Genomic DNA, 21658 nt, shown 5'->3' with positions numbered 1-21658 from the left:
CCAAGGCCTCAGCCCTGGGCTTTATAAGAGCCAGGCTCGGCCTCCTACAGGCAGCTGACCACTGGCAGGTGTGGGTCATTTGCTCCCTCCAGTTGCCCTAGCAACCCACAGGTGGGCTCCTATTTCCTGCTAGGACTCTTTCTCTAGCGGTTTCTGCCCTCTAGGAGCAGGGCACCTCAGTGCTCTGCGACAGCAGGCCACAAAAATAGGCTCATACAGGTTGTGCATATTTTTGTAGTTGTATGAACAAAGGAGTGCCCTAACTAGCATGGGTACTAGCAAGAAGAAACACTATTTATCCACAGTAGTAACTGAGAAACCACAGCAAGCCCTACAGACATTTCCTCTTCTAGCTATAGAGGAATACTGTGATATTTTGGATACAGTTGTATGATACATCCCCCTGACTTCTTAATGGCAAGCAGTGTGCTTTGCTACACAGTTACCAAGTTTTTTAATGTAATTAATTTATGAAGACATATATAAAACTGTACTGGCTGCCATGGTTGTACTATCCTTTAAAAATCCAGCTTCACAACAAAGTGAAAGTTAACTAAAAGATCATGAGTTCCATCTTTACACATCTCATCTTACCAGAGACAAAATCAGCAGAATCAGTTATTTGTTCATTGTTGCATACAAAATAGAGAAACAAAGCATATAATCAGAAGATTAATTTCAGAACTAATTTCAGTAGTTAAAGCAATTTCTTTCTATCAAGGATAAGACCTGTAAGGCGCATTCAGTTATATTGAAGTCAAGACAGAGAACAGAATATATTTTTCCATTTATCAGTTTAATTGCATTTTTCAGATTTCAGTTCTTTTAGGGTATCTTGCATTTCTACTTCTATCTGTCCTTGACATTTCTAATGTATAAGAAATACAGTTTGTATAGAATTTCTACCTATCATACATGCCTGAGAACTGATGCAAGATAATGCCAGTGGCATATCCTGTCAGCCCTTAATGTGTGTTATGGAGAATACAAAAGGATTGTAGAATATTATAACTCAAGGCAAGGGGATAAGGAAAGTTAATATTAAAAAAGTATAAACAATTATATTTAAGGCACTCAATAATCACAAAGCATTTCCTCTGTCTTTGACCTACCAAATAGTTGTTTCCTCCATAGTATTTGATAACATCACTAACACCTGAAACAGGTCAGAAACAAAATGCGGCTCTTCATAGCTAAATGATGAAAGAATTGATTTTTGTCCATTGTTCTGCGCAGGTTATCTTTTGTCATTTAATTGATGCATCCGGCTATTTCTGTATGGCTTTCAAATATTACATAATTTATTTTTTTGCAGTTTCTATCCATGCATTTTAAATGCAAAATGCAGAATGCAAAATAATCACTCTTGTGCATAGTATCTAATACCTTTGCATCATATAAATCTTTCCTTTTCAGGCAGCAACCATTTACCAAAATTTTAGAAGGATTACTGAGTGTGCAACATAAATTACCATGACAAACATGAAAATTATTGACTGTAGCGTTAAGTAACCTTGTTTAATTACCTTATTGCCCTTTGCATTATGGTTTCTGGAAAATGGATAAAATGAACCAAGCTGCATCCAGCGCAAGCAGAGTTCATAGGTTGTATCCAAGTTAAATCCACAGATATCAGCACCAATCTGAAAAAACAAAATATTATTATACTTATTATTAGGCATAATTTGGCTCTATATCAATAAACTACAGTAAAACCTATTTAATGGCTTGTTATTTTGGTTTTGGTGATTATAATTAGAAGGGCGCATAACATAGGGCAATGAGTATTGAGAAATTTGATTAGGGCTAATATGTTACTGGCCCTGAGACTGTTTCACTACATTTAAAAAAACTGTTCTCTCATCAACTCAGCTTGCAAGATATCTATATCTATATCTATATCTATATGGGAAATGGGTGATGAAAGAGATATCATGAAGGGAATCTGACTTGGATGGCATACCACAAAACTGTGTCAGTGACATAAAGAATACCCAAAGCTGGAACTAACTGAAAAAGTTTATCTTGCTTTAAACAACACCTGTTACATTACCTATGACCTGACCTCTTGCTACACCAAGCATTTGATTTAAGTTAGTATTTGGATTAATTTAAAGCAATGCTATGCATGAGAGTGATTGCTTGACAGCCATCAGGCAGACTTACATATGGAATCCCGAAAAGATTAAATTCCATCATTCCAATTATTGACATGTGCATATCTTTCCAATGTGAAAAGTTGTCACCTAGCCAATGACCTGCATATTTCCCACTGCCGACAAATGTAGAACGACTCAGAACAAATGCTCGCTTTCCAGTAGCCTTCTGAGTAGCACTAAGAGAAAAATACATCAACATCAGCAATTAAAACCCAACTGAAAAAGCCTTCATTTCCTGGGCTCAGCTCTGAAATTCTCATGTAGGTGAAACCTTTTGTTAAAGTAATCAATGAGTGTTTTAGCTGTGTAACCATTATTAATGTGCTACAGTATCCTCTGAGTCCTGTAAAAATACAGACAACTGTGGCCAGAATCTCATCATTCATGAATCCCTGACAAGCTGCTAATGCAAAAGAGGAAGGGGCCTTTCCCCTCATTGCTGCTTTTTTGTGCCTAGCTAGAATCTGACCCAAGGAGTGCAAATTATTAATTTTCTTTTGGTGCAGGACCAAAATCAAAAAACAAAAAACCCCAAGTTGAACACCATAGTTTGGGGTGGTTTTATTCTTTTCTTAATTAATTTGCACTAGTCTTATGGTTTAAGTTTCAAAATGTTCTTTCAAAACAAAACAAAATTGTTTCAATTTGTGTCATAAATGTCAAAATGGAATATTTTGACCTATTTAATATCCCCCTCCCCCCATTTTTTCCACCTTAAGTGATAGAAAGAATGTGACCTTAATTTGCCACTGTATTCAGTTGCCTCCAAAGAACAAATAGTTCATTACCCGCCAAAACCTTGACCCATCTCAAAAATAGAAATTAATATGGCATCCACGTCAAGAAAACTTGTAACAGTAAGTTGCTATGAATGTTTGTCAAAGTTGTCATGAGGATCCTGGATTCCATAACTTTTGGGGTTGGGTATTCCTATTCAGGTTCCCCATGAATCTGAATTAAAAGTGCATCTTTCATTATCTGTGTGTCAGGCTTAATTTTCCCCTCATTGAGCCAATTACACATTGAAATAAAAAAGAGTTGCTTTTGTGATGATACAGAACAAGCTATAGGACTCTAAAGAAGACTTGTAGAGGGAATCAGCAAAGGTATGCCAAAAGACCAAGCTACTCGAGTCAGAAAGAAGGCTGTCTATTAACCATCAGAACTAGACAAGGCAAAGAGAGATGAGGTTGCTGAAAGGCAATATTTAAGTCTTTAGGGCAATGTTTGTGCAGAGATAAAATCTAGGCTTATTTGGAGAATTATGTACAGTAACCGCCAAAAAGGGGAAGCAGAGGCTAAATACCCAACCAGTCACAAAACATTCCCAAAACATTTCCAAAGTATTTTCAGAATTACAAAATATTCATACAGGGCAAAATTCTCCTCCAAGATCTCATCTGCACTATTCTTCTCTCCTTATGTGAATCTACTCGCACTGAGAATGAAGTTTATCTGCCCCCGTAACAAGCAGTCAACACATTTGAGTACTATTGTGGGAAGTGTTGCTTCAGTTTGGCTACTCCAACGTATGGCTCTGTTTTCTCATAAATATTTACCATGACTGTTATCAGGACTGCTTCCAAAATCCGCCAGGCCTGATTTACAGCCTCAACAATGAGCCTTGTGATACTTACATTCATATTACTTTTAGTAAGCACCTGACAAGATGAAGTTGCCCCTTTCATTAATATACTTCAGTCAGTCACATCTGTTCCTATCAATATGCAGTATACAAAAAATAATAATATTGTTTGCTTGGCAATTAAAGGCTTGTTTAGATACAGGTATTAACTAATGAAGTATTTCTTTGATGGCCAGTAAAAACCAAAAGGGACTAAAGAAGAGACTGCAGTTCAAACTATGAAACCCCCACCACTGCTGCTTATCCCCCAGCTCTGGCTCCGCTCCAGCCTGGGGCACAAAGCACATATTTGCCCTAGCCCCAGTCCCAGCTACAGCCTGTCCTGGCAGCAGCAGCAGCTCTAATTTGGGCTCCAGCTCTGGGTCCCAACCAGAGCTGCCACCACCACAACAGCTACTAGAGTCAAAGCTGTGCTGGAATTGAAGGGTAAGCAGCAGGGGTGGGGGGCAGAGGCTCTGCGGGAGCAGGCAGCAGGGGGATGGGGGGCAAGCACAAGGGGAGATAGGTGTCAGGGGGTGCAGGCACAGGGGAAAAAAGTGGCAGGGGGAACAGATGCTCAGAGGCAAGCACTGCAGAGGAGGGCAGTTAGTTGCTAGGGTATGCAGGTGGGGGGGCAGGCAGTAGGGAAGGCAGGTGGTATGGGGAACAGGTGGCAGGGGTCAGGCCACTTGACTAACCCACTGCCTAGCCCATACTGACTTCCCTACCGCCTGTCCCCCTACTGTCTCCCTTACCACCTGTCCCGTAGCCTACCTTCCTGTCACTGCTTTCCCTGCTGCAATGGTGGGAAGGACAGAACTTACACTGATTCTCCATTAATTAGATTCTATACATAGAAAATTAACTAATTTATAAATTTCCATGTATAGAATCTAAATGGAATCATCCATCTAAATGGAGGGGAGTAATCTTCAATTCAGATAAGTATGGTAAATGTCTTAATACTTTAAAGCAGTTTTTGCATGCTAATTTTAGGAACCATCAATTATTTAATTTCATGTATAATATTGTTTAGTATTTAATGTAGCAATGATTTTCAAATAAACCTAAGAAAATTAGAAACCTAAAACCATTACGTTTTAGACCCCTAACACATTAGGGTCCTTTGAAAATCCCAGACTAAAATATTTACAATTTTCTGTATTGTCATTGTATCTTCTACTTTAATGAGATGTGGTCATGAGTCTCACAGACGTATTACTGTTATTTCCTATTGATTCTCTGCCTGTCACAAATTTCTTAAGATGCATTATCCTGATGACGCCAAACTTTGCGGAAGAGTGTCCACACTTGAGGATAAGCTAGCGATCCAGGCCGACCTTGATAGGCTTGCAAGGTGGGTGGATGAAAACCTGATGGCATTCAATATGGAGAAATGCAAGGTGCTCCACCTTGGGGAAAAAAAACCCACATCACACTTTAAGGCTTGGCAATGCTACACTTGCTAGCACCACAACTGAAAGAGACTTGGGGTTCATGATTGACCACAAGATGAACATGAGCCACCAATGTGATACTGCAGCTGGCAAAGTGAACAAAACTCTGGCTTGCATCTAGTGAAGCATCTGAAGCAAGACTCTTGGTGAGGCTGCAGCTGGAGTACTGTATCCAATACTGGACTCCACAATTCAGGAAGGGCATAGAGAAGCTTGAAAGAGTCCAGAGGAGAGCCATGCATGTGATCAGAGGGCAAGAGAATAGGTCTTATGAAGAGAGGCTGCGAGCTATGGGGCTCTTCAGCCTGGAGAAGTGCAGGCTCCGGGGTGACTTGGTGGCAGCCTATAAGTACATCAGGGGTGTGCATCAGGATCTGGGGGAATGCCTGTGTACTAGAGCACCCCAAGGGATGACAAGGTCCAATGGTCACAAGCTCTTGCAAGACTGTTTTAGGCTGGACATAAGGAAAAATTGCTTTACTGTCAAAACCCCCAAGGCCTGGAATAGTCTCCCCACAGGGGTGATGCAAGCACCTATTCTAGACACTTTTAAGAAACATTTGGATGCATATCTTGCTAGGATCCTTTGACCCTAGCTGACTTCCTGCCCCTTGGGCAGGGGGCTGGACCTGATGATCTTATGAGGTCCCTTCCAGCCCTAATGTTTATGAAACCTATGAAAACAAACTGATTGCTGTTCATGTAAATAAATAAAGCATTATTAGGCTTTGGGGCAAATTCTGCAAAACGTGTTATTCCTGAAATGCAGTGGAATCAGTGTGGCTTGGTGGTGCTAGAAATATTCACGTGGAATGACCCCATGTGGGCAGGAGTGGATGCAAAGGGAATGCAGTGGTGTGGTTGGCTTCACTTTTAGAGCACATTGTGGGAGAAGAACCCAAGGACATTTTTAAGTTCCCAAATCAAGTAACAATTCCACCCCCACTCTTCCTTCTCTTCCCCTCCATGCTCAGCAGCATAACCCCTCCTCTTCCCCACCTGCTGCTGCTGTCGCTGCTGCTTCTGACTTCCACAAGAGTGTGAGGGAGCTCCAGAGCTGCTTTGCCTCATTCCAGCTAGGGTTAATTTGTGGAAGAAGGAGCTGGGCTCAGCAGGGTAGAGCAGCAGCATTGGCAGTTGCAGGTATGTTCCCACTTCCTGCCCAATTCCTCAAGTTGTTCCTCCCCAGCCCAGAAGCAGGCTCAGGAAGGAGGAAACCACCTGCTGCCATCACTACTGCCTTTGTCCCCAGCTGAGCCTGGCTCCTTGCCCAGCCTAGCTGAAGTGCAGAATGAGCAGTGGTTGCAGAGTGGAGCAATATGGGGCTACGTGGGAGCTGGGGCCTGGGTGCAGCCATTCCTGCAGCACCAGTTACTGTTTCTGCACAACGCTTTAGAAAATCCTGGATGCATGCAAGTCTCCATACCCTTCCTAGGAATATGGATTAGTCACATTACCGGGAAAGGAATTTAATCTTTCTTTACCCTTTGCATAGACTCCTTGCAAAAGACTCAGACACTCTGTGTGTGTAAGACAAACAATTTTCCCATTTACAAAGTTAAAGCTAAGGTTCAGTTATACTGGGAAACCTCTGAACTTAAATAAATTTGTTATGAATTATTCACACAAGTTAATACATTTTAGCATACTATGACTCATCACTAAATCTAATCTAATTTTCTTATGTTTATTTGTTGATTGAATTTATTCACAAAGTAATATCTATGAAGCATTCTTGACCTGAAAATTGTGAGAACCAGTTGTTGCAAGGATTTAATATTTGAAAGTGAAGCCATTTGAACAGAAACATAGGTCACATGACAAATGTCTTTTCTATGTCTGGATTAGCATAATTATTAGAATGAGGGTTTTCTATGCAAATAATTATTATGAATTTGCAACTATTCTGCAACAGACAGTATTTTGATAAATATTCCTTCCAGCAATTTTCTAGATTATTATTTGTACGAAAATAAATACAAAAGGGATACAAATACATGTATCCATGAGACAAAATTTATTTTAAAAGCTGAATTAATATGCATGGAAAACAGTTTACAGAAGTTGTCCAGCTTTGCTGCAAAACCCGCCTTTAGATACATTTTGAACTACTTTATATTTGAACTATATTTATATTTGAAAAAGTTTTTCTTCTGTCTTCAAGAGTTCTTTATATTTGATTGAATAAAGCATTTGTATTTCTTGGGAAGTGCTCTACCCTTGAGAGGCAAGACAATGGTTGTAAAAAAAAAAAAAACAAACCCAAAAAACAAAAAAAAAAAAGTTTGTGTGGCGTGTTTATGATGTTGAAATGAAAGACATGAAAAAGGTCAAAATTGACCTTTTCTTCCTGTTTTTGTTCTCTACAGCAGACGCAGCATGCACACTGGATGACTGTTTAAATTAGACTGCCTCCTGGGTGGCAAAATTCTTGGTCTCAGGACAATTTTTCATATGTGGAGCTGGATTGAAGGATGGGATCCTCTGACATCACAGCTACTAGGTTGTGAGAAGATAGGCAAATCTGAAGTCTTTATTCAGTTTTCTTGGGCCCAGGGACTGTCTTTGCAGTTGTATAGAACCCAACAAAACAGTGCCCTAATCCTGACTGAGCTGCCACAGTAAAGTTATTAAATAATAACAACCATAGAAATCATAGAGAAGTAGGGCTGGCAGGGACCTCCAGAGGTCATCTAGTCAAACCCCCTGCCTGAGGCAGGATCATCCCTATCCATACCATCCTATACAAATCCATGATCTAAACTCTTCATAAAAATGTGAGCCCTGATACAACACAAGACATAACACCCTGACACAGGTAAAGTGGGGAACCACAGCAGCCAACATCCTGCTTCTATAAAAGGCTATTAATATATATACTCAAGAAAACCCAGGTAGAGGCCCACACCTGCCACTACAGAGGAAGGGCCAAACCCCTCCTAGTCCATTCCAAGCTCATCATGGGCTAAAATTCCTTCCTGACCCCAAAGATGGTGATCAGCGTGACCCTGAGTAGATGGGCAAGACCTGCTAGTCAGGAACCTCTGGCTTGAAGTCCTGGGAGGAGCATTGGCTCACCCCAGTCAAAGTCCGCAGCCTTGCCTGCAGCCAACACCTCTGGACTCTGAGGAAGGTTTAAAAACACCCTGACACATGTAGCAGAAAGGGCTTAGAGGACAACCAGCAAAGCCTAGAAACATGAGAAATATCCATAGTCAAACATATGCTCTGCATATATCTTTCACCAACCAGTAGCTGTCCAACCTCTTCATGAACACCTCCAGTGATGTGGCATCCACACCTCCCCTATTCCACTGTCACTGTTCTAACAGTGAAGACGGTTTTCCTGATACCCAATCTAAACCTATTTTGCTGCAACTTCAAAGCACTGGTCCACGAATGAAACAGCAAAATTAAACAGTGAATGAAAACAGCACAAATACAGCAGGACTTGATCCCTTCCTAAAACAGAAATATATAAATTTTGTGTCTAACCTCAATCCCAACTGAGAAAAGGCCTTAGAGCAGCAGTTGGCATCCTATGGCCCATGGGCCAGATCCAGCCCATGAAGAGACTGAATCTGGCCTGAAGCAGTTTAAGGGGATAGGCAGCATACTGCAACCTAGGCAGCAGAGGAGGTGTCTCCAGGGTCAGACCACCTGCCTCTGTTGTCTGTTCCCTACTCAGCTGTCCCTGCTGTAGAATCATAGGGCTGGAAGGGACCCTGAAGGATCATTGGGTCCAGCCCCCTGCATGAGCAGGAAAGACATCTGAGGTCAGATGACCCCAGCCAGGTGACTATCCAGTCTTTTCTTGAAGACCTCTAGGGTAGATGACTGTACCACCTCTGGGGGTAGCTTGTTTCATAGTCTGGACACCCTAGTTGTAAAGAATTATTTCCTAATGTCCAGCCTGAAACTATCTTCCAGGAGTTTGTGGCCGTTGTTTCTAGTTTTCCCCCAGGGCACCCTGGTGAACAGTTGTTCACCGAGTCCCTGATGTACCCCTCTGATATAGCGGTAAGCTGCAATCAGGTCCCCTCTCAGCCTTCTTTTCTTTAGGCTGAAGAGTCCGAGATCCCCCAGCCTCTCCTTGTACGCCTTGCCATACAAGTCCCTGATCATGAGGGTGGCCCTTCTCTGGACCCTCCCGAGCTTTAGCACATCCTTGTTGAAGTGCAGCGCCCAGAACTGGACACAATATGCCACTTGCAGCCACACCAATGTTGAGTAAAGTGGGAGAATCGCTTCTTTGAATTTACTGGAGATGCACTGATTGATGCATGCCAGAGTTTTCCACTGTGTTCCTATAGTGCTGTGAATTTAGCTCTTCTATGAAAGCAAAAGGTTGCCAACCCCTGTCTAAAAAGTCATTTGCTTTTCCTTTTTTTTGGTTGGTTTTTGAATGTTTTAAAATATATGCCCATCCTTTGAATATCACTAGTTTCAAAATGACAGATATTGTTAGAATGAAAATTCTCCCTTTCCCAGATGCATGAATAACACTTTTTATATTAGGTTAGCTACAGTGCAACTCAACCATTTAGAGGAATAGTCTCTTAGAGCAAGCTAAGCTATTTCCATGATAAGAAAAAGATTCTTATCTTTGGGCATTTGTAGGTTTCAGATTCTTTGCCTGAAGTTATATCTTCCTGTGCTTATGACGCTGCAATTTGCGGCTATAGCAATTTTCTAAAGTCATCAAGAGCCTGATTCTGTAGTTGCTGCGTATGAAAATCTCTAATGGCAGTCATTAAACTTTCCACTTTAGTTCCACATGAGCAGCACCTAAAGAATTAGGTCCTATCCAGTAAATTATGCTGTTAGCTGAAACAGAGGATAAAGATTTTGTTTTCTTGGAGTGGTCCTTAGTGTATGACAAACAACAGAGAAATAGTCATTGCTTAACAGGCTCCATTTCAAAGTTCCCCAAGTAACATACATTGTTCTTTATATTTGTTATTTAAACTGCATAAAATCTGTTTAGGAGAAAGTACTTGGGTAACTTACTAGAAAGTTGGTGCTGTTTGTGACCAGCCAAAGAGGGAATGTGTGTTATAATGACTGCCCAGATAAGTCTTTGAATCTGGACATAGAGTCTTCCAAGCCAGAGAGTTACTGGTAATTCCTGAAAGTGACAGGCAAAGTTAGACCATTAGTTATATTGTATTTCAAAACTTTTCACATTTTTATCCAGCAAAGAAGTACCACAAGATACAATAAAATGCCAAAGATTTAAAAAGAGAAAAAGCTAGAGTGCTGCAGGGTTTATACTGCTTAGATCTCTGTGTGTCAAAGGCAATGCTGACTCTCCTTCTAGGTAAACATAAAGCTATGTTCAAAGGATGTACAGCTGAGTAGAGTGTCTTAATGTCATTCAGCTTCTATGTCCAGTAAAGCAGCTGGCAAGCAAATCACTGAATCACTAATAATGCTACAAAGTGAAATTTGTTACTGATTAACATAAATCATAACCAATTTCAGTACAGTCTAGAGAGTCTCAGATCCTAGAAAACAAAAATATAAAAAGGTACAAGCCCAAAGATTGCACCTAATTGTGCAAAATCACATGTCCTTCATTTGCTTATCACTAAACTGTAAATAGCAATTGGGCAGCAGATTTCAAAAGATCTCAGAGAGTAAAATTTTATATCTTAGGTTCAAATATTGCCTCTGTTGCATCTTATGGAATGTATGAGCTTTATGGAAACGGCAATAGTGTCCCATTGATCAGGGTGAAGGGGGAGAGGAAGGATGCACAATAGAGCAGTTTCCCAAACTTGATATGTGGGGCACACTTTTTTTCTGGATTAAAATTGGTGATACACTTCACTCTCACACCTGCAGAGGTGTGTGTATGTAACTTTTATTTTCCTGTTTCAAAACATATCACATATTCCATTCTCCTGCCAGAGGACATCAGATCAGTTCTGAGATGTACTGTTAAAGAAAGAAATACGTCTTTCTTTCAGCAAAGGATTAGTCTTTATACCAGTGGTTCTCAAGCTGTTTAGTCTCAAGACACCCCTTATAAAACTTTTCTGGATGTCACAGCATGACAAATGAAAATCACTGAGATGGAACTAAATTCAGAAATGATACAGAAGGGGACTAAAAAAGCTGAGAATCACTGATCTAGCTAATGCCACTTAAGGGTGGTGGAGCCAGGACCTCCCCCTGCTGTGCCCTTCTCTTTCCACTGTCTGCCCCCTCCTGACCCTTAGTCAGTACCTCAGGGGCAAGGACAGCCCCTGGTGCTGAGGCTGCTCCTGCAGGGTCTCACATGGTGGCCACCACCCCTAAATCCCCTCCTGCTGGCTCTGGGAGCTTGGGAGGAGTGGAGGGGATGAGTTGGGCTGCAAAGCACAACTCCATCTGAGTGTCTGCTAGCACAGCGACTCACAGCAGAGCAGGTGGCTAGGAGTAGGGGGGGCGGGGGGAGGGAGGGGGCTGACACAGGGACTGCCTGGGGGCAGGGGAGGACAGAGGAAGGTAGCAGCAACAGCAGTCTCCAGAGGAGCAGCCACAGGCACTGCTGGAGTAGCTGGGGCAGGCACAGGGTGCATTTACCTCCTCACACAGGTGGCTCTCATGGCACACTTCTGTCACTTGCAAAGCACACTAGTGAAATGCAGAACACCCTTTGGGAATCAATGCTGTAGGGAGTCGACATGGATTGGCATGCGTGATGTTCTATTGAGTAGTCATCCCCAGAGCTCCCTCAGCAGCAGTGGGGAACACAATTTAAAGTAAAATAGGCTGCAACAAGATTTGTCTGTGTGGCTGTTTTCCAACAATACCTGCAGTCACTGCAAAGTAGTTTCAGAAACAGTCAAGGGATGACCATCACCCTGAGATCCCTTTCATTTAGCCTAACATTGCAGGTGCTTTACTTCTCTATTCCAGCTTGGGGGAAGGTTTATGGTTTTACAATACCAGCCTGTCCTGACTCCAAAGGAGATCATTGCAAAACATGTTTGTTGCAAATGATGTGAATTTCAATCAATGTGTGTAGCCTCCATGAAACTGCCATGGGACATTCAGAAGGAAAGAGATGATGGTAGACATATTTGGTTTAGGTAACGTATTTGTTTCTGGAGTCGGGTCGGGAAATGTTATAAAATTATCTTAAGAAAGAAAAAAGGCATTTCAATTTTTTTCTTTTGAATATTTAATTATATGCATATGCTAATATAAATACTTATCTGTGAACAGGCAATTGCAATGCCTAATTGCACTTTATTGGGTGTTCAAAATGCATTACTGTAAAATGTATCTCAATCTCCAAAACTATATTAGCTGCCTGCTGTACTATTCTGCCAGAGCTAGACTCTTCATGATTGGATCCTTTGACACAAAAGTCTGCAGACTCCAAATTGCGTGATTTGAATGTGGGACAACTTCCTTTATAACCAATTTAGCAGCAACTCTTACTGACATCTCACTACTTATGACTTTAAAGAAGAAACTAAACTTCTGAAGAATGTTCAAGCATAGTGTTCTAGGGACACTTACTCATGAGCCCTGTCCCACATAAGAAAGAAAAGGGAATATAATAGAGAAATTACTAAGAATGCTTCCTATTTTATTATTTATTCTTATTTTTAAAACTGCATAATCACCTTTATTTCTACCTTAACCAGGATGCTCATCTTACCCTTTTATGTTACTCATTATTTTCACTATAAAAAATTGCTTTTTGTGGACCATATTTCCAGACACCATCCTTCATTTTTATATTTTGGAATTACAGGCACAAATAATTGGGGATGTGAAATAAGGTCACTGGGAGCCAGGTCCACAGAAGTTTAGGCAGAATTTACATGCCTAAGGCCAACCATAAGATCTTCAAATTCTCCACTTCCTAGTGTGGTATATAAGACAGTTCTGGTCAAGTTGTTCTGCTTATGCACATGTCCAAAATTGGCTCAGATTTGTCAAGCAGTTCAGCATCCAACTCTGATCAGGAGCCTCTAATAAGAATTCCCCCTACCTTTGTTGAGGGCTCCTGTCTGGTAGGTATATTCTAAGCATGGTTAATATGTACCTGTAAATGAAACATGCAGAGGCATAACAGGGCAGCTCTGCACCCTGCACAGCTTCAGCACACAGAGCAGTACTGGCTGTTGGCTCAGCCAACTGCAGCTATTTTTGCACATCCCCTCCCACAAAGGCAGTACCTGAGGCTGCTGCCCCAGTTGTCCTCCCTCAGTTATGCTACTGGAAATACAGCAACAGCCCCAATTCTCATTCAAGAGCACAGAAGCATGTGGTGCTGCTAATGGCCAGAACTTTCGTACAGAATATAGAATTCAACACTCTTTCTAAAGAGGATCATACCTACATCTCTCACAGCCTGACTGCTAGGCTATAGGCTGTACTAGGATAGAAACATTTTCAGCCCCTCATGTTAAAACTGTTTCACTGTGCAGAAAAGAATTAAAGATTCACTGGGCCAGGGGGAGTGAGAATGAGTGGTTCGTGAGATCCGCTGGTGAAGGGGATGAGTGGGGTTCCAGCCCTTGCTCCAAAGTGTGCTTATATATCTTGGTCAATGACTGTTTAATGTAAAATACATCAATAGCCTTTGGAGCAGGGATCCAGTTTTTGACTGAAACAGCTTAGCCCTCTATCGCCAAGCGAGGGTATAGGTCTAAAAATCCCAACTGGAGAGAGGTGCCTAAAGAAGTAAGACCTGGAGCATGGCAAAGCCAAAAAGGCATCCTACTCCTCAGCATTTCTTTTTGGCTAGCTTTGGTAGCTCCCTCAGCTTGCTGGGCTAGGGACAGACATTACACATAAACCAGTTTAAGTGATCAGAAACTGGTTTAAGCATGTAATCGAACAGATGTTCAGTGCACATAAACCAGCTTGAAAATGGCTGAAACTGGTTTGAGATAAACCTGGTTGAATGTAGTATCAGCATTAACTGATTTGGGTCAGACCGGTTTATGCAATGTCTGTCCCAGACCCCTTCCTGGTTTAAGTTAAATCAGAGTCCCCCAGCATCCCTGCATGCTCTCTGGGCTGGGCGGGGCTCTCTGCTCCAGAGACCTGGGCTGGCCCCTCCCCTCTTCTCCATGGGTGCAGCTCCAGTAGAGACTGCAGGTATAGCGGGGTTTGCAGGGTTTCCTCCTGTTCCCCTCCCCACTCCCTGCTGAAGCAGGGATCCCTCCACCCCTCTGCCTCACACAGACACCTCTCAGCATTAGCTAGCAGACCACATACTGGCTATGGTCCGTGCTGTGGGAGACAGGACAAAGGCAGACAGCATAATGTTGGCTTAGGGCTTTTTGGAGCTAAATCAACAGGTAGCTGGTAATGTCCCTCTGTTCATCTTTGGAAAAAGTTGTTAAGAGCTTGAACGAATGAGAGAAGGTTTTGTTTTCTTAATGAGCTGATAAACATTGAGTTAGGAGTGATAAATACCATGATATCAACTACTTGCTGGGCTGCTGAGGGGCGTGGGGGGAACCCCTCTCTAATCAGAGCATCCTGCCAGGGCCTGACCATGCCCACTTCAGCTCAGCACTATGGAAGGGAAGGGAGGGCTGCTCTGGTGCCCCCAGCTTCTAGCCCGAGTCACTGCAGGGCATGTGCCTGTATTTCTGGAATAAAAAGGGAATGTTTATCCAGACTGACCTGCAAAGACTAAATCAATTTAGGATCAGGCTTTTTGAATGTCTGTCCCTAGCCCTGATGTTTGTAAGTCCTGTTTTGAGGAATCTAACTCTCCTCATGCATTGTATAATGAGTCTATGTAACTAGTTGCAGAGGCCAAGTGGCTAAAAGTTAAGCATTGCAACCAAAGCCTCTTAATTGACATAGCCTTAAATCTGTTCTCTGTAATGCCAAGGGACTCGATATTTCATTCTCCCTAGCTGTGAATGCAAAAGTGTACATGCAAATGTCACAACCCAAGGGTGTGATTTTTTGTTTGTGTGCGCTTCGGCACTGCTAAATTATTTTCCCGCCGTTTGTAGCTTTCTTTGCAGGGTGCATTTCTTTGTTGCAGCACAGAAATGCACGTTGCAAGGAGTTCCCGCCATTTGTATTCAGATTCGTGCCCCACTATTGGTCAGTTCTAAATTATTCCTACATGGCGGCTAGCGATTGGCTTGCTAGCCGTATAAGAGGCTTGAGTGGTTTCCGCCCAAGTTGGAGGCCTCCACGAACACCAGGAGGAGGAGACTTCACGTCTCGTGAAGATCTGTAAGTGCTGTGGAGCCTATTGAACCCAGCGTGAATATCAAGAAGGCAACAGGGGTCTGACCAGCCTCTAGCCTCTCCCCATCGCCGAGCGAAATCCTTGACATACCCTTTCCCTGCGCGCACAAGTTCCACGGAACCTAGCAAACTTCGTGTGAGTGAATCCAGAGCTCTGTCCGAGTCCTTAAACTAGGGCTTAAGCGAAGTCTTCCAGCCTGCATCACGACCATCTACGGTGTAAGTAAACAATCTTAAACAACCATTAAGCGTCCATGCCTAATTCTAGCGTGCCGCCTGCCTTCCCTGACCCGGCGTGACCGGGCTGCTGGCCACAGCCCGCTGCGCGGAAAAAAGGGCCTCGGACTGCTCCCGGCCCGCACAGCAAACATAAATGATAACAAAACTAGATGCCTAGCTAAGGTGGAAGTGCAAGATAAATTTCTTTTCAATGCCCTTATCTTTGACCTTACTGAGGTTTTTGGCCTGGGTAGGGGCAGCAGGATCTGTGCACAGTGGTTAAGTTGAACTAACTAGAGGAGTAATTCTACAATCCTGAACATTTTAGATTTTAAAAAGGGGGGTTGTTTCAATTTTTACAGTTTTTAATAATACTTTGTATACATTTGCAGTGTGTCAGAAGTGATTTAGTTAGTGCCCTGAGCACCCCAGTATGGGGGGGAAAGGAGATCTAAAAATAAGCATATTACTGTTACAAAGCATTCATATTGGCATGCCACAGACAGAGAAAAACAAAATGAAATATCCAATATTTCAGTGTCAATAACTAATAAAACTATCAGTTTCCTACTGCTTATTAGGCTTGCCATGGCAGCAGGAGTGTTTTAGTAGAAATGTTGACTGGATTAATTGCTGGATTGTTGGCATCAATACAGAGCTGCTCGTTTCCTGTGACGGTGTGTGTCAGCCTGAGGCGCACAGATGTTGGGATAGGTCATTCACCAATCACTGTCCTACAGCCTTGGATGTTAGAATATGCTTTACTGAGAGGAAAGTTTACCAAAGATACTGTTCTGTTAGGAAAAGGTATAGGAATCTTGACCTTACACCCAACAATGAGCAGAAGTTTAATCTCTCATGTATATATAGCATGCAGTTCCTGATCCAAAGCCTGTGGATACAAGACAAAAGATTCCCAACTGATTTGAGGGGGCTTTGGTAATGCCTTAAAAACTGTGTAGAACTGAAGATATATATAGCAAAATATTTTTACTATCAAAGCCAGAGATTTTAGACAGAGAACTGCAAAAAGGAAAGGCATGCTATTTGAGTGAAATGTAACCACTGCAATATAGCAAAACGTACCCCAGTCTTGCTTCTTTATCTAATATACAAGTTGTTGTTCAGAATTTTAATAGCATACCCACAAAGAAAACAACAAACAAAACAAACAAACAAACAAACAAAAAAAAAAACACATATGTGAGGAAGGGGTGGACTTCACACTTTTGCTAGCAAGGGTTTTCATTATCACCTGTGCCCAGGGCTATGGGGAACAGTGGGAGAAGGGGGTGCCCCCATCCACAACCAGATCACTCTCTAGTTCCTGTTTCCAAAATGGGGGGGAAGAGGGGCTTCCTAATAGGATATACTGGGCCCACTAATTTGTCTCCTAGGCTCTGCCTGTACCTCATATCCTACCTCAGTGGGGGGGGCAAACTTTTTGGCAAGTACCTTTGGCAAGGTAAGCCCTACATCCTCCGAGTGCCACTCTGATCCCCTTCCCCAGAATGATCTGTTCTGCTCCCTGTCCTATTTTTCACTGTGTTCCCCGTTCCTTCCCCAATCTGTCACCAGCCATACACAGGAGCTGCCTGTGCCACTTGTGTCACGCTATCCCTGGGTTGGCCACTGCTGTCCTACATGTTGCCTGTTGATCAATTTCTAACTACTTAGGGAGCTAGTAGGATGGAGTTATAGCATTGTTCTAGCCCGCAGGGAAGTGAATAACTAACTTGTAAGATTATTGATTATGCAAAGATAAGCTGCTGAATATCTTTTCAAAGAATTGTTAATAGGACAACTACATTATGCTGGTCAAACCCAACTCTTGAGATGTGACACTGATTAGACAGCCTTGTATCCTTTTTCTATGGATCAAACCTACAGTATTCTCAGCAACACTGTATTTCTGTGACAGGGGTCCATCCCCAAGCCTGTCTAACGTAGACCTGACCCTCTGTCTCTGGGCTACCCACTGACCTCTCTCATCTGTCACGCCTTGATGAAACAATAATTATGATGTTACTCAGGTGGGAAGGCTGCCTATTTACTACCATGACACTAGTGGTTGTTATCCACTGCTCCAAACCTCCCCGACACGGTGGCCCATGCCTCACAGATGATATATACATTTTAACCTGCATACTATGGCACTGCAGCTGCTCACTCCCTGGTGCTGTGCCCCCGGCACTGGGGTCTGCTCACCCTGTCACTGCGCCCCCTGGCACTGGGGTCTGCTCATTCCCTGTTGCTGTGCCTCCCTGGCACTGGGGTCTGCCCCCTGTTTCTGAGTTCCCTGGTGCTGGGGTCTGCTTATCCCCCTGTTGCTGCACCCCTTGGCACTGGGGCCTGGGGCTCTGCACAGTCGTGTGTCCCAATGAGGCCTTCTCTTCCCCAATAGCCTCAGCCGGAGTCCACTGGATAAAACAACAACATAAATATGAGCCTCTGGCCTATAACATAATACAAGTCCTACGAGCTACACTCTGGTTCCTTAAAACCCCTAAACTGCTCCTCGAGTATTGAGTACTTCCCAGCCCGGGGTAGCTGGTAGACTCCTGGAGCCTCATTAGCCATAGTAGCAGCCTAGCCAGCAGCCACAATGTTTGCAGGTAGTTCTGCGGTACAGGAGCTCCCTTGCCCTGGCAGCTTGCCAGAGGCCTCCCCTCACCAACTTCAGCCCTGGGGTTTGTGTGCCCAGAGCCCTATCTCCTTCCTGTCAATGGACCGGCCTGGGTGGTTGGACTTTTAACCCGTACCCTCCTGGTACTTGGTGTTCCTATAGGCTCTGGTCTTAAAGGGGCAGCCCTGTCTCCTAGTAACAGGGCTAGGGTTCCCTGTTACATCCTGCAAATAGCAAAAAAAGGTGTCTCAGGAATCTGCAAAGCTTCTATGTAGTTCCAAAGAAATCCTACAAAGCATTGCGCTACTTGCTGTCCATGTGTGGATAATTTGATATGTTTTCAGATATTTGTAATATTTCCACTTCCCATACAGAATACAGCACTTGACATACCAAAGTTCTTTCATCTCTGCTTCTGACTTAGAAGTCACTTCTTAGTCACTCAATTTTCATAGGGTACTAGGGGCATTTTCTTACATTTAGAGCCAGGTTTGCTGATTAACATGGGAAACAAGGCCATGGGAAAGACACTGGCTAGACATGGTAACACTGGCAGATTGAAGCAGATTTTTGGCTTGGAAAAGGACAAGGAATGTCTTTTGCCTAGCTCTGTTGCAAGGATGCCAGAATGAAAAAAGGGTCTTGTGCCTTCTTCACCTCAGAGCTGGGGCAACTGAACCCTAAATGACTATGTAGCAGAAACCATATTGAAGGCACAGTAGGCACCCAATGAGAGAAGACAAGATACTTTGCATTGGTTGAGGATACAATTTATACAAATAAAGATTATTTTCAAGTGTACTCACGAGGCACGTATGGGGGGTTGTTGATATCATTGGGAGCGCAGCCTGGCTGCTGGCCATTTCCAAAATTAGCTGGTTCATTCATGTCCTTTAAGAAATAGAGTTAAACATAGGTAAGGAGTCGTATTTGGTATTTTGGAGAAAATAAAATAAAAATAGAATCAGACTTACAATCCAGAGTCCATCATAGTCAAGGACATTTTTGAACTCAACACATAGTTGGGTCCACCAGTCAGCTGTCTTAGGGTTAGTGTAGTCAGGAAACACTGAATCTCCAGGTGGCCATGCCTAGAATCAGAAGTTGTAAGTACTTTATTAATAATCAACTTTTGATCATTTTTAGCACTATGAAACAACACTGAAACATACACATAAATTAGGAAAACCAACCTTTCCAACAGCTGGAGTTATTCCATCAGAATTGTTAACCCATATTCCCATTTCTTCTCCAAGTTCATAGGGCCTGTAGGTACCTGGTGCTTCATCCTTACTTATGAAAGGATCCTGAAAATGATGGGTTTAAGATTATCAGAAGCTCTAATAAAACAGCTCTTTAAACTAGCTGTATTTATTTTTCAGAATAATTTCAATGTTATAGCTAATGGGTATTGTATTGGTACTAGACAAAAAAGATATCGAAGTGGAGCTAAACTTGAGAGCTCATATCAGTACAATATGCAGTAAAGTTCAACAGAGGAGTCTTACAATTATCCACCAACCAATCAATATAATCCCTAGAAATTCAAGAATGAAGTGACACCATCTAATAATCCCAAGATTATGCTAAAGGTATGTCAGTATTAGTGATTCCATATGTAAATTAAACTAATTGTTAAAAAAAGCATTTGAATTATTTTCCCCTCATAAGATCATGACTGCAGAGTTAAGCTTTTCTGAGTTTCATTATCATGTATTTTTGCAGTTTAATATGTTTTAGATTTTTTTAAAGAAAAGTTTAACCTTCATTCTCAATTTCCTGCATTTATAATGCACGATTTTGAGATAATCATAAAATCCTTGCAATATACCTCCCTCTAAAAGACTGATAAATATTCTCAATCCTATATCCATTAAAATGCAGCTCATCTGAAATTATATTTTCATTTAAATTAAACATTTTGTATACAAACCCTAGACCTAAGACTCAGAAAGGTTACTGCCATGTAATATTTCTCATGAGCTGAAGCAATGGCAACATTTGCCTTAGTTCCCTTTTTAATTCTCACTTCAAATTTACCAATTCATGCTGGAGTATGAAGAAGTATGAAGCAGCCAGGAGTGTACACTTACAAGTATCCCTTTCTGTTCTCTCTTTCTTGCACTTCTTTACAGTCTCTTGCACACACGCCCCCTCACACTGAGCTCACATACACATATACAAATCTTCTTTCCCCTTACATTGCTTTGTGTACATACACATTTGTGTGCATACCCACATTCTTTATTCTCTCCGGTCTCATTTTTTAAAATGAGACCATTTTTCATTGCTCTCACTGGGACTGAGGCTTTAGGCTGCCCCTGTTACATGCCCTCTTTCAAAATGGGTCCCATTTTTTCCAAGGATACTAAAGCCAATTTGGAAAATGGTGTCCACAATGCCATCAACAGTGAAGATGAATTCTGTGAGATAGAGGTCACAGAGTGCTTTCCCCTGTGTCCAAATAAGAATAAATGGAGACAGGTGTCCTTTTCAATATGTCTTTAATTAAAGACAGCTGCCCTCTCAGTGCATTTGGGCACAGTGGAAGATTGCACCTATTTGGAATATGGCAGTTCTATGTGGAATTCTCTGTAGAAACACTTTTGTTTGGGTTTTCTTGAAAAGAAATTTTACAGTTAAGAAGTGACAGGAAAACATTACTATCAGTCCTTTAAAAAAAAAAAAAAAAAATCTGGTATAGCCCACTGTATGTAATTTAAATAACCTTTAACTATAAAGATTGAATAGTCTATATTATTCCATTATTAATTTTCATGAGAAACCAAAAAGTCTGATAGTCTGTGCCAAGCTTCTTGAAAGGCACATTTAAAATTAATTTTAGCACCTAAATTAATTACCAGATTTACCTGCAAATTCTCAGAAAATGCATTCTACATTCCCTTAAGTCAGTGCTGCAATTTTAGCTAGGGAACATTACATTCTTCCATATCTAACAAATGTGTTGAATCTCTGCTTTAAGTGAAAAACTCTATTCAGCCTTAACGATAGACCCACAGTTGGAGCTTCTATAATTAAGGAATGCAAGTGTCCATTAAAGTTTTAACCTGCTTAAGTAGTTCAGTTTTGAAAAAAGAAAAACTGTCCATCTGCAGTAATTATTTTTTAATCCCGGAAAAGATGGTTCCCAAGGGACATCAAGGCTCTAACGAGTCAGCTTAATTAGCTACTCCTAATCAGAACTTCAGATTTCTTTTAGCTAAGAGGTTATTCCAGTGCATACATCTAATATATTATGCAGGCTTAGCATCATCATCCTAAGCAGAACAAAAGCCTTTCATACCTGCTTTTGCATTCTACAAGGTTTAGTTTTGGTTCTTTTCCT

At 41.9% G+C, this 21658-nt stretch overlaps 1 protein-coding gene across 2 annotated transcripts in view; it reads right to left on the bottom strand.

The window, feature by feature from the left end:
* LOC102373407 (maltase-glucoamylase, intestinal-like) overlaps positions 1-21658 on the bottom strand; it is a 148122-nt gene that overhangs the window by 46353 nt on the left and 80111 nt on the right. For both annotated transcript variants that reach the window (XM_025209704.1, XM_025209705.1), the window contains 6 exons: positions 19506-19619; positions 19287-19403; positions 19119-19203; positions 10251-10368; positions 2167-2335; positions 1527-1643 (listed from right to left, as the gene is read on the bottom strand). In XM_025209704.1, coding sequence (XP_025065489.1) covers positions 1527-1643; positions 2167-2335; positions 10251-10368; positions 19119-19203; positions 19287-19403; positions 19506-19619 — 720 coding nt within the window. The remainder of the gene's footprint in view (positions 1-1526; positions 1644-2166; positions 2336-10250; positions 10369-19118; positions 19204-19286; positions 19404-19505; positions 19620-21658) is intronic.

This window comes from Alligator sinensis, unplaced genomic scaffold, assembly GCF_000455745.1.
Source record: "Alligator sinensis unplaced genomic scaffold, ASM45574v1 scaffold9_1, whole genome shotgun sequence".
Classification (NCBI taxonomy): domain Eukaryota; kingdom Metazoa; phylum Chordata; order Crocodylia; family Alligatoridae; genus Alligator; species Alligator sinensis.
This window is presented reverse-complemented; position numbering and strand designations above follow the sequence as displayed.